Raw genomic sequence first — 12,834 nt, 5'->3', positions numbered from 1 at the left:
CTTGCATTAAAAAATATATAACGCCTGCAAAGAAATTGTAAACTTTCCGACCTCAACCAAAGCAACGCAATAAGATCTTTTGATATTAGTCTTTCACCTAAAATCCGTTATTCAAACAATTACCCTAGACTAAGTCGTTTGTTAATAGAGAGTAATAATATATACATACTAGCTGACCCGGCAGACTTCGTACTGCCTCATCGTGAGAGATTTTAATTTTTGTTTAAAAACTCTGGCGGTTATGTCATGTCTATCAACTGGTGTTTGGCTATGTAGTAATTCCTTCTTGATTTCGGACCATTTTGGGTTACATGTGAATGTAACAAATAAGTCTGGGCGGCCATAATGCCAGAAACTAAAGAGCGTAAAGGATCTGGTGGTGGGACCAATTGTGGCAATTTTACTTTGCCTTCAGCACAACATAATCCAGTAGATTCACCAGTGTATTTTAACGCCTTACAATATTTACAAATTGTTTTCATTTCCCCAATTGTTACTGATTTGTCGGCACAATAATCAATTGCCGGATCATAGTGGAATGCAGCTCGTTCAAGAATCACAGGAGCACTGCGTCTGCGGATTCGCTCAATTTCATTATGTCTAGCTTGCTGTTGTTGTGTTTGATGTGCACGAACTCGTTGCATTCTAAGCCTATCTCCTACATTGTCACTCACTAAAGAACGCAATTCTGACATAGCAATACGACTATTTTCTTGATCTCTCTGTCTCTGGTCATCAGTGCGGTTAGCACGTGAGGTAGCTCTTCGCACATTTGATTGACTACGACGACCTACGTTAGGTCGTCTTCTCCTCGGCATCGTAAATTGTAATTGAGAAAATTTCCCACTTATTTAGCAGTAAAGTGTCACTATCACAAAAAAGAGCACATTACTTGGAATGTCACTATCACAAAGGATCACCAAAGTAAAGAAAGTTCTCGCGCACGTAGCCACAAAGATAGAAGGATGCACTCATAGATATCGTAACTCGTAACACAATATAATATCGTAATACAATATTCTTTGTTTCTCCATTCTCCGCGTAAATATAAAGACTTTTTGGTTTTCCGACTCGTGAACACGCAACATATAATTGTCCGTGTGAAAAACAATCTTCATCCAAATCCAGACCACACAACTCCAGAGATTGACCTTGAGCTTTATTTATGGTCATTGCAAACGCCAAACGAATGGGAAACTGCAATCTCTTGAACTGCAACGGTGTATCTGTCGGGATCATAGGAATCCTAGGAATGAGGACATCTTCACCTTTGAAAGGACCACTTATGATCGTTGCTTCTACTATGTTGTTCATCAATTTCTTGACTGCGAGTCGCGTACCGTTGCAGAGTTTCGGCTGTTTTATATTCCGGAGCATGATAATCGGCACACGTATTTTTAATTTCAATATGTGTGGTGGCATTCCAGGCAGATCAAGTGAGTTTAGAAATTCGGTAGGGTAATTAACTGCTTCCTCTGCTTCCACAACGGTATCTATCGACTTATATGTAATTTCGTCAGTTTCTATGCTTTTTTGGATTACATGATTTAGCTGGTAGACATCTTTGTTCTTGGCAGCGAGAATCGCTCGTCCACTGAGCCAATCGTGGTTCCTATAATTTATTCGGATATTGGGGAACACTTTTTGGATAAGTTCTTCCTTCGATGTAACTAAATTACAGAAATTCCCGGGCAATACTATTTTTCTCGACGTCTCATTGTCTGGCAGCTTTCCGTTCCCAATGTCCAGTAGCTGTCGTGAGAATACGTCGGCTGAGTCATTGTTCTGTAACTGGACACGCATATTCGTCTTCAACTGTAATGTACGTACATGTTTCCACAATATAGAATATTTCAGGCAAGCATTTATCTCGTCAGCTGGTGTCGATCGGGAAATCACAGGCAACGTTTGTCTGAAATCCCCTGCGAGCAATATTAACGCGTTCCCATGCATTGCTCTCAGCCGCTCTGTCTCTCGGAAGGAGGCCCGTTCTTCGTCAGTCATATTCGTAATCTTACGTCTTTTTGCTTCTGTATTGCGAATACAACGACCCAATCTCGACTTTTTTGGTGGCATGACTTCGTTTCTTACTGAACCTGAACAAAAAATAAAATTTGTATCTCCAATTTCTTCTTTCAATATGTTTTAAATGTTTGACAGGAAATGCTTTGATTTGCTTGTAGAGGGCGCAGTAGTAGGGGCACGGGGAAACGCTAAAAAAATAGATATATTCGCAGCCGCAGATAAGCTATCAACATCAAAAGTAGTCAATAACCGAGCTGGAACCTCAACGCATGTTCTCTAAAAATTTGGGCATAAACGGTTCAGAACTTTTCAAGTTTCTTCTTTCAATATGTTTTGAATGTTTGACAGGAAATGCTTTGATTCAGCTGGCTGCCTGTAGATGGCGCAGCAGTAGGGTCACTTGGAAACGCTAAGGGTGGACTACCCCTAACATTTAGGGGGATGAAAAATAGATGTTGGCCTATTCTCATAGATACCGGATAAGCACAAAAAATTTCATCAAAATCGGTCAAGCCGTTTCGGAGGAGTAAGGGCACGAAAACTGTGACACGAGAATTTTATATATTAGATATCCACACGATCGTAATCGAGTACCTATTAAAGTCTAATACTAAAACGCTTCTCGACAGGCACTATAGGACCAATTAATGTCGCCCATCGTTGGCATCTAAATAAAGATACGCTATGCTCTAGTCATCAATTAACAATTTACCAATGTAAATCTAATGTGTAAGCAAAAGCACCTGTCTCTCCTATTTGTATTTTGAGCCACATTTCATCGATAGACAAAATATTTTCCTGAAACTTTATTAATAAAAATATGTTGAAATAAAAAAGGTAACTTTTTGATTATTTTTGGAATTTAAATGCCACGATTCGATTAGTTCCCAAGTTAATATCCCCATAGTAAAGAGTCTCCAAATTAAGCGTATATACCTAGTAAGCCTATGGTGTTTATATCACTTTTTTTCACTTTACTCTACAAATTTATCGTAGGAAAAAGAAGCGTAATATTTTGTTAGTATTTTATAATCCAAATTACGCGTGTAAAAACCCTATGGAGAGGTCCACCAATCCCCCTCCCATCAATCCGAATGCCAAATATCTGCCAGACTCAGTCTCGAATGTTTTGAACAGCATTCAGAAAATCGATCATGGCACACTTGCCTGGCCCACAGGCCCAAGGAAGAGGCGTGTTCAGATCAAGAAGTCATCCCGAGTTCCACTGGTCGCCACCGCATCTAGTGTGATCTCAAGTTCCAGATCTGTCAAATCAAACTGTTGCGAAAAGAAAAATACCTTTTATCAGATTCTCCAGGACAGTCAGAACCAATCCAGCTGTGAAAAGTCTGCCAGGTACAAGAAGAACGCTTGTAAAACAGAATCCATTCCCCATTCTAAGGGTACCTACAAAACCATTTACGATATCGTTAGGGCATATCTTCAACACAAACACCAACAAGAAGTTAACGAATGCCAGAGTGTCGATTCTCCGGAAGTGGCTTCTCCTGTCAAGGAAATCTATCGGGTGAGACCTAGGGTTGCTGAGACCACAGCTCCGAACAAATGTCCAAAAGTTAAAAAATGGAACTCAACAATTGCTGAAACAAAATTACCCATAGTCGAGCTCTATAAACCTCGAGAGAAACGCACCGAACAAAGAGCTAATGTAAATGAATTCCACAAATCAGTTTCCAAGTCAAAAGGTCAAAAGTCACAAGTCAATAAGCGTCGTGAACATCCACAAAAACAAAACAAAAATGTTTTCAAAGGAAATGATTCTTCGATATTTGAAATTAACGAAAAGTTAAATAAAGCAAACAAACAAAATACAGAGACCCGATTACAAGAAGGTAAAGTCAAAGAAAGTCTCAAGCTTCAACAGAAGTCGGCCAAAGACGTACCTCGTCTTAAAAAAGATACCAAGGCAGTTCAAGAGAGACTCCTAGATAACTCCAAGAAAAGGTCACGATTTCAGAATGACTCTCCCAAAATCCCACATCCCCAGGACCGTTCCGGAGAAAGTGCCAAGCTTCAAAATAAATCTCCCCCAAACAAAGATGATTTAAAAGAAAGGTCAACATTTCAACATGAGTCTTTCAAAGCCGAAAATCTCAAGGATAACCCCAGAGAAAGTGTAAAACTTCAAGATAAATCTCGCAACTCCGAAGTCAATTTCAATGAAACAAACAAGGTTAAAATAATACCTACTGCAGACCAGCGACCTTCGGGAATGGTCTCAAAAAATATTTATACCAAAGTCTCTAAAAGTAACATGTTTAAAAATATTGCAAATAAAAGCAATAATGTCATTCATAAAAAATTTTATGAGACGAGAAATAAGCGACGACATTCAAAAGAAATCACCTTAAAGCAAAAAGTGCCTATTGATTCGTGGGAAAAATTTAGTAATAGCTTTGCAAATAACTTATTGAGTGAAGTCAATAAAATCCGAACAAAATCCAGGAGAAAATACATTCCGGGGATTCCCAAAGAGGCGAGTTCGCCTCATGTTCCCCAAATATCTTTGAGAAATAGTACGACTCAGAAAAGTTTTATAGAAGGAGAACTCAATAATACAAAGATCCAAGAAATTATTCAAGAAGGAAAAAAAAGTATTATAAAAGATAAATCCAATAGTACAAGGGAAAGTAAGATCAAAGAAAGTACTAAAGACAGTATTATAGAAAGGAAGTCCAAAAGTACGAGAGAAAGTAAAACAAATGAAAGTATTATAGAGGCAACACCCACAGCAGCAACTGATTTAAAGCGGAAAAAACTAACTAAGCCATCAAGTAGCAAAAAAATTCAAAAACAGCGAATTTTGAAAACAGGAAATACCCGAAAAAATAGCAAAACAAGCCTAAATGTAAAATATAAGATACCGATCAGCGACAACAGTGGGGTAAACCTTACCTCGGCATACGAACCTCCCATTATTACATCAAAAATATCCAGTGTCACACCTGAGCCAGTCCAGCCAACAAGATATTCCGAATTAACAAGACGCTCAATGGAAATGAAGGCCAGCAGGAAATCGACATCTATCACCAGCTACCAGGAAAAGCTGTGGAAATTGAAAAAGTATCTGTATGGAGATGAAGAATATGCTGATACTAATTCCCTGGATGTTGAGGGGATCATAGAGGGCGACTTACTTTGTTATCCGTATGATAATATATACAAGAAACACAGTCCCAAAAAGGGTAAAGATAATAATGTGGTTAAAAAATATTGCAAGCCAAAGCCAAAGCCACCGAAAATAGATTCGAAGTCCATGAAAATAGAAAAGCGTGAAGAGCCTTTAAAAAAGAAGTCAGTTTGCTGTATGTGCAAGGCTATACGATGTCCCGAAAAGGATGCCCCGTTCCTGGTACAAATGCGGAAGGATCAAAAACGACAGGAACTGATAGCCTATCGGGCTAAAATGGCAATGTGCAATAAGCCCACTCAGAGATCGAATCGAACTTGGCACATTGGAATATGTGATCTGGACAAAAAACAATATACTCTGGAGGAAAAGGACATTATTTTTACCCGCCCCAAGAGAAGTAATTCCTCTATTTTCCCTTCGTCAAGTAAAACCAATACATTTCTCAAGAGATGTAATTCTTTTACTTTTCCCAAAGGAAAATAGTCGAATTACTTGTTCTTGAAGGCTGCATTGATGAATTATGATTAAGACCATAAGGATTTAACCAGCAAACTATAAGCAATTAAATATTTCCTTGTCAAGTCCCTAAGTTTCTTAATCCGTGACCAATAAAGCATCATCCGAATAACTTATAAATTTCGTATCAATTTCTATTCCCAAAGAACAATTAAAGAGCCTTTAATATTTTATATTCTGTACAATAATTTTTATTAAGTTTCTTAATTTAAAATCTAAGTGTTTAAAAGGCTTAGTACCGAGCAAAACAAAAACATTTTTTGATCTCAAACGCTAATTAATTTCGACTATTCGTATTGACTAGAATTTCCAATGCTTGCAAGCAACAAATAAAGATCACAAAATTTCGAAGTAATTCCAATTTCCTAATCCAATTTTAGTGTCAATTAAAATGCCTTAAGTGAATAGAATAGATTTCTATAATTTGGTGCGAATAAATACTTAGAGTACAGTATTTACAGTGTAAAGTGAGATTAAACAGATTAGCCTTATACGAGCTCTGAGACTAGGTGCGTTCTTTACTTCTACAAGTATACAGTTTTTAGAGAGATGAGCTTTGAAACACAATTACTCCAAGGTGGTCTACGTTTCTCATTTATATGTAATATTAACCCGTATTTTACAAGACTTTGGGTATGACTATAGCTAAACATATGCTGCCCTCTTTGTGCTCTTTTTATAAGTACTATATACAATTGAGTTTCCGGGTTACACGGACACCTCCTTTGACTTTGGCTCCTTCCGCCTTAGCAGCTTCGTTCGCACATCATCTTGGTTTAGCTTGGACTCCGATTGGGACACCTGCTTTAGGTTGACAGCCTCGTAGTCACTGCCACTCTCGTCAGCGAACTGAATGTCGTCCAGGGCCAGAAACTCCTGCAGATCCCCCGATGATTTTTCCACAGCCGTCTCCTTTTCCACATACGAGCCCGTCATGGACTCATTGGGCTCGAAATCGGCCTCCAGTTTCTGATGCACTGCAGCAATCTCGATGGTCCTCGAGCTCCTGCAAGATCGCTGTTCGTTGTCCAGGGATCCGGCGCTAAGGGATAGATTGGCCTGAATTTGCTGCTTGGACTGGCGCCGTTGCTTCCTGGACATAAACGGGGTGGGCTGCTTGGGCAGGGTCTTGCCTCCGTCACAGGGTGAAGTGGCCTTGGAGGGACGCCCACTATTCGGAGGCGATAGCTCCTCAGAGCTGGGAGTGTTATCCGCCGTGTTGGACTTGCTGGACTCCGTGTTGCTGGCAGGGCTTAGATAGTGTCCGTACTTGGGCATGCGAATCTCCTCGTACAGCGGCTCTCGCTCATCCCTCTCCGGGTCCGGATCCCGTTCCGGTTCCGGCGTCTTGTCATCCTCCTCCCTTTCAGCGACCTCTTCGAAAGGCGGAATCCATACCAGATATGCCGGATCCATGCCCAAATAGGAGCCCGGTGCCGAGCCTGCATTGATCACATTGTAATCGTAGTAGTCCAGCTCGAGTTCCTCCTGATTGCCCAGCGAGAACTCGGATCCGGGTCGTGCCAGTAGCCTCCTGCGATTCTGCTTTTCCTTGGACTCCTTGGGATTGCTGGTTGTCCGGATGGTTGCCGTGCTGACCACACTGGCGGCTGGTGAGTAGCAGCCCTGCAAATACTTAGGGATGTTAATAGTTGGCGGTATTTTCATGAAATATATATTTATCTAGAAACTAAAACAATATAAAGCTTGGTAGAGCAACCTCTTAACTCACATTCGTCAGGGAAGAGCTGACACTGCGCGATCCCATTCGGCCCAGCCTGAGGGACTCGGTCACAGAGTGCAGGGAGCTCGCATCCTGCAGGCTCTCATCCAATCGAGAGGAGAGTAACTTCAGGGTCACCGCATCGTAGCGATCGGAATACTTGCTCAACCGCTTGCTGTTCATTGGTGGACTATTACACAGGGAGCTCATGCCCGAGGATATGATAGACTCTGTATCCCGGGCACTGTCCTTGCAGCTGGCCGGCTCCGTTGGATCATCTATGGGTGAGTCCTTGGAGTCATCGACTCGGCTGTTAACTTCTGCCAGTTCGGCTTCCCCGGAGGAGGGAGAGCCAATGACACTGCCAGTGTCCAGGGATCGCGCTGGCGAGGATCTTTCATTGCGCAGGGTAAGCATGGAAGCCGAACTGCCCATTTCCTTGAGTTCATCGCTGAATAGGGAATATTTTTTAGTTTTTAATATTATATTTTATGTGATCTGTAAAGAACCCACCACTTGGCCAGCATTCCCGGCGAGTCCGTTTCCTTGAATTCCGTCTCGCTGGTTAGATTCTCTGCATCCACGCTCTCGCGCAGAATGGAATGTCGCTGGTGGTGCTTTGGCCTCATCTTTACCAGGTAAATCACCTCCGAGAGCAGGGTTGTGGTGGAGATGGCTCGCGAAGGAGGTCCCTGCAGGGAACTCAGCGAGGCTCTCGGGGTGTGCAAGCGGGAGCCTTCGTCCTGGCGCCTAGCCACCGCCAGATGGTATTTCCGATAACGCACCACATACTGGGCACCTAATAAAGAATAACAATTTATGATGAAATAAATCAATATATACTTAACCCATAGGAATACCCACCAAGCAAGGCGCTTATAATGATAATAATGCTGGCAAAGATCATGGCACTCAGATGGACCAAAGTGAAGCGTAGATGTGTCATTGTTTTTTGGGCACTGGAGCGACTCTTTCCGGCCAAACGAGTGGCCGCAACAAGTGTGGTGCTGGCATTGCTGCTCCTCGTTGCTGTGTGGTGAAGTTAAGAGCTCAGTTTAAATCAAATTCACAAGGAGCCTTCCGGCAGCTGGGGATTACACTCACCGAACTGCTGCTGCACACTGGCCATGAAGCCGCCAGTGCAGGATGCGTTTCCGTCCTGAGCCACAGAGGATGTATTCGTTGCCTGGCTATCGCCGGCGGAGAACTCTACCAGAAGTTGGCCGCCACTCGACTCGACGGCCACCGGAACTTCGCCTCCCTTGAGACTCAGCCCGCCGCCATTGAGCTCCACCAGCAGGGTGGAGGAGAGCGACGGTCCATCGCGCACCTTTATGTACTGGGAGGCACAGGGCAGGCGAAGGAAGCTCAGGGCCAACGAAATGCTCTCCTCGCCATCCACCTGCAAGGAAGGGTGATTTTTTGTGTGTTGCTAGTGAACATACGGGCAAATGTTTGGGTTTCCTCCCCGCACCACCTTCTGGATTCGAAGGAAACTACCAAAGTGGGTCAGGCATTCATCACCATTCAGCCTCCCTCCAATCAGCACATATAGAGACCCTCCCGCTACCAAACGTGCCAATTGGCAGGTCTAATCATTCCAATTGTATCCGGGAGAATGGGAAACCGAAAATGGAACCTTAGAGGGGACATTCTCGAACAGGGAATACTTATTGATTTTACTCAGTGGGAGGTAAGAATCCTACAGAAATAAGGGATTTTTTGAGGTCCAAGTAGTATGCAATAATATGTTGTGGTTACAAATTTCTTTGTCTTTTCTAGTACATAACTTGTTTTAAGCATAGTTTTATGGATTTTTAAGGCATTTCAAACCCGTATTAATTTCTGTAGCAAAATTTCCCATAGTAACTTGTATGATAAGTGAAATCTTAGACCCTTATTTCTATATACAAGTTTTAAATGTTTGTAACATATACAATCATCTATTCAGCATACCTTTTACCTATAAGTAAAGGGTATGAAGAGTTAAAATCACCCCCAAAGACCTTACGCATTGATAGTTTTCGGGACTGGCCAAAACGCCTACCAAGTGGGGCATTTATTATGCATGAATTGAGTTCAACCCCCTTTGGCCGGCAGTAATGCTCCGCTCCGGCTCACTCTGCCATGGCACATTAGGTGGAGAAGATCCTTTGTCCTTTGTTTGGGGGGGCAACAGTCAGCCCTAGCCTGAGCAGCCTCTGAAGCGTTGCGGAATTTTATTCATGGACTCGGACTTCAGACTGTTTGGCATTGTTCGTTTTTATAGTTATGGCGGCAGACAACTTGAGAAGCTCTCAAAACTTGACCAAATGCCAAAGGACAAAACTTTGCTTAACTTTCGCTACTTTCTCTCTCTCTCTATCTCTCTCTTCATCTCTAGAGGGGACAGTTAAAGTGATGACGTACCTGTAGGAGCCAGAAGGAGCGACCAGGACAGCTCTGTGTGGCTCCCGCAATGATCCTTTTGGGCTTCGAGGAGCCCAGGTGAACAATGCAGCCACAACGACATCCGGGTCCGATTTCCTGGCTAACCTCCGAGCTGTTCGTTTTGGTTATGGATGTGCCCGAGGTTTCGTAAATGCAGTCCCAGGTATCGGCTATGCTCTTGCCGCATTTCTGAGTCTCTACCGATGGACCCTGAAAGTAAAAAAAAGACATAATTTAAATGAAAATAACAATTTCGAAAGCTCGTTAGTTTGATTAAGTTAAAAACATAATGAAATATGGTCAATTTAATTTATTTTATTCACGATTCAATACAAGACAACGAAAAGGAAATTACGGGAAACGTAAAGCACCTAAAGTCCTAGTAGACAAACTGGACATCAAAATCCTCCTCCTCGCCTTCTTCCTCGCCCTCCTCCTCTCCCGGCATCGCCAACTTGGAAGATCTGGTTGCAGTGTCCATGGTGGTAGGCACACCCGCGGCATCGTGGGCGGAGGTAGATGCAGCCAACGCAGCGGTGGCAGGTGCAGGAGCTGTGCCCTCGCTGCTGGACTTCTTCACGGACACGGTGCTACTGGAACCCTCTGGTTCCTCAAGTGGCTCCTCCTCCTGCTCAATGATATCTTCCTCGCGGGATGATGAGACGTAGAGCGTAGTACCGAACTCCACATCAATAATGGTGTTTCCTTCGCCACGTAGGAGTGCACCGTCCCGATCCAGCATACGCTGCTTCTGCACGTGCTCAGGAATGCTCAGATCCGGCTCCTGGTCGACGACCTCGCTCTTAAAGGCGGCGTACGGAGTCTCGCGCTCCTTCTTGGGCATGAAGCCCATCTTGCCGGGCGCATACAATGAGGAGGTGGCACTGCCAATAGAGGCAACTGACGGTGTCCTAGGCAGCTTATCCGAATGCGAGCTGACGATTGTCATCAGCTGGGAGAGGAGATCGCTGCGCTTCAGCTTGCAGACGGCCACGGCCTCCTCCCGGACCTCTTCGATCACTTCGGGCTCATCGACATTGGCCTCCTCCAAACGCTCGGGGAAGACCTTGACCGCCTCCTCCGCCACAATGGCATCGCGTACCGTGCACTTGATCTCCTGGATGACGCCGCGCAGGCGCGCTATCTCGATCTCGTGCTTTTCATGGATAACGCCCAGTTTGTGGTTCTCCAGCTCTACGATCTCCATGCGCTTGGCCAGAGTCCGGAGCTTGGCGAACGCATCCTTCTGCTTCACATTCTCGCACTTGTTCGCCTGGATATGCGCCTCGTACGCCTTTCGATAGCGCAATCCCTCCACGTATTTGGCCTTGAGCTTCTCGTAGTTGTGGGTCAGGCCCTCGATGATCTTGATCTTGTTCACAGAATTGCGAACCAGTTCGTTCTTGATCTGATCCAGGGCGCTGTACTGCTCCTCCATCTCCTTGTGCTTGGCCTTCTGGTTGGTGTAGGACTGCTGTAGTTTGATCTGGGACATCACCAGCAGATCGATCTCCTTCTGCAGTGCGATGTTCTCACGGATCAGGCGACGTGTGTAGCCTGCATTCCGGATCTCGCTGGAGCGTGTAAAGTCCTCGGAGACTTGGAGCAGCTTCTGTTCCACCTCCTTTTTGAGGGCATCCTTCTCAACCACCGCTCGCTGCTCCATGTTGTACAGCGCCTCCTTGTGGTCCTTTTCCCGCTCCTTAAGATCCGCCTCCTGGTCATCGAACTTGGCCAGAAGGACGTCACGCTGGATGCGGAACTCATCGAGGGAGTTTAGCTTGCCGTTGAGCAGCTTAATCTCGGAGGTCAGTTGGTCATGCATGGCCTTGTATTTGGCCTCCAGATCTCCAATCTTTTCCTGCGCCATCTTATTCTCTTCATCCCGGACCTTGGTAATCTCCACCAGGCGTTCTTCCAGCTCGGTAATCGAGTTGTTCCTCTCCGCCAAGGTGCGCTCCAAGTGGGCTGCCACATCAACACCATCGGCCTCTATTTCGCGTAGCTTCTCTGTTATAGCAATGTTGGACTCATCCACGGTGGTCATATGGGAACGCAGGCGGGCCAGTTTCTGATTGAGATCCGTGATGGTCAGCTCATAGAATGTCCTGTCCACCTGGGTGACCTTATTAGGATCCTTTTTCTCCTTTTTTGGCTTCGGCGGCATTTTGGCGACTTTTCTTTCGGTATCCGAGGGAAATATTTAACAATTTTGGTTAAATTTTTCAAGTTAAAATGGAGCTAATTCACAGCCTTGTGTTACGTTTGGAAAAACTGAAGTCTGAATAAATATAACAACACGTCTAGGTTGTCAAGGAAATGAAAGCTTCACAAAGCTTTATGTTTATTAACCTTTTTCCGTAGTAAACCTAATTTTGCTGCCAGAACTTATTTTTCTGGGACAAAATATGTATTTCTAATATGATTAATCAGTTGGAGGGATATAATTCAACCATTGACTTTCTGTGCATTTATTTATACAATACAAAATGCCATTATCTTGTATTTACTCATATTTTAGTTAGTTTTTTTTTTTTTAATGTTTCTAGAACATTTTTCATATATTTTCAATTACCTTAAACAGCAAGTCGTAGCATCTTTTGCTTAATTATATATCTTTTCATTGCTCTAGGAATTCTCTAGGATTTCCATTATTATAAAGATGATTTAAGCTATATGTTTTATTTTAAACCCTTGAGAACTCTTTATAGTAAAGATAAGACTACAAACTTAAGGTTTATCTATTCTTCTTCGCAAAGCATCAGTTAAAACTCCGCCTAAAATTGTATTTCAAAGAATATAGATGAATATTTCGGCAAAGTGACAATTTATTATGTGTGTTTTTCGTGAGTAAATCATAAAAAACAAAGCATTTTCCGGCAGCTAACGCACTCGGAGTGGCGGACCACTAATTTGAGTTTGTGGCGTTGGTCACCAGAGGTTATTCCCGTGTTTTCTAAAAGCAAATACTGAGTCCGTGGTGTGC

General features: G+C 43.4%; 3 protein-coding genes across 5 annotated transcripts in view; 1 reads left to right on the top strand and 2 right to left on the bottom strand.

Moving 5' to 3' along the window:
- The first annotated feature begins 2,944 nt into the window (after positions 1-2,944).
- Positions 2,945-6,050, top strand: LOC110178571 (uncharacterized). Its single transcript, XM_086834270.1, has one exon. It carries the CDS (start codon positions 3,083-3,085, stop codon positions 5,660-5,662), a length of 2,580 nt encoding a protein of 859 aa, XP_086690396.1. The 5' UTR covers positions 2,945-3,082; the 3' UTR covers positions 5,663-6,050.
- gogo (thrombospondin-1 like protein golden goal) overlaps positions 5,864-12,834 on the bottom strand; it is a 29,297-nt gene continuing 22,326 nt past the window's right edge. For 2 of the 3 annotated variants that reach the window (XM_086834269.1, XM_086834268.1), the window contains exons 5-10: positions 9,828-10,058; positions 8,523-8,820; positions 8,283-8,447; positions 7,932-8,217; positions 7,428-7,869; positions 5,864-7,330 (exon numbers count right to left, since the gene is read on the bottom strand). In XM_086834269.1, the coding sequence (XP_086690395.1) occupies positions 6,404-7,330; positions 7,428-7,869; positions 7,932-8,217; positions 8,283-8,447; positions 8,523-8,820; positions 9,828-10,058 (2,349 nt within the window). In that variant the 3' untranslated portion in view covers positions 5,864-6,403. The remainder of the gene's footprint in view (positions 7,331-7,427; positions 7,870-7,931; positions 8,218-8,282; positions 8,448-8,522; positions 8,821-9,827; positions 10,059-12,834) is intronic. The other variant, XM_020945736.2, reaches the window with a different exon arrangement.
- Positions 10,144-12,145, bottom strand: LOC110178563 (cilia- and flagella-associated protein 157). Its single transcript, XM_020945735.2, has one exon. The coding sequence runs from the start codon at positions 12,013-12,015 to the stop codon at positions 10,228-10,230; it is 1,788 nt and encodes a 595-aa protein (XP_020801394.2). The 5' UTR covers positions 12,016-12,145; the 3' UTR covers positions 10,144-10,227.

Source organism: Drosophila serrata, unplaced genomic scaffold, assembly GCF_035046125.1.
Source record: "Drosophila serrata isolate PLE 108 unplaced genomic scaffold, ASM3504612v1 contig_272, whole genome shotgun sequence".
NCBI classification, from domain to species: Eukaryota; Metazoa; Arthropoda; class Insecta; order Diptera; family Drosophilidae; genus Drosophila; species Drosophila serrata.
This window is presented reverse-complemented; position numbering and strand designations above follow the sequence as displayed.

Excerpts from the sequence above, each read along its gene's own strand:
- LOC110178571 (XM_086834270.1), top strand. The coding sequence starts at position 3,083 with ATGGAGAGGTCCACCAATCCCCCTCCCATCAATCCGAATGCCAAATAT.
- LOC110178563 (XM_020945735.2), bottom strand. The coding sequence starts at position 12,015 with ATGCCGCCGAAGCCAAAAAAGGAGAAAAAGGATCCTAATAAGGTCACC.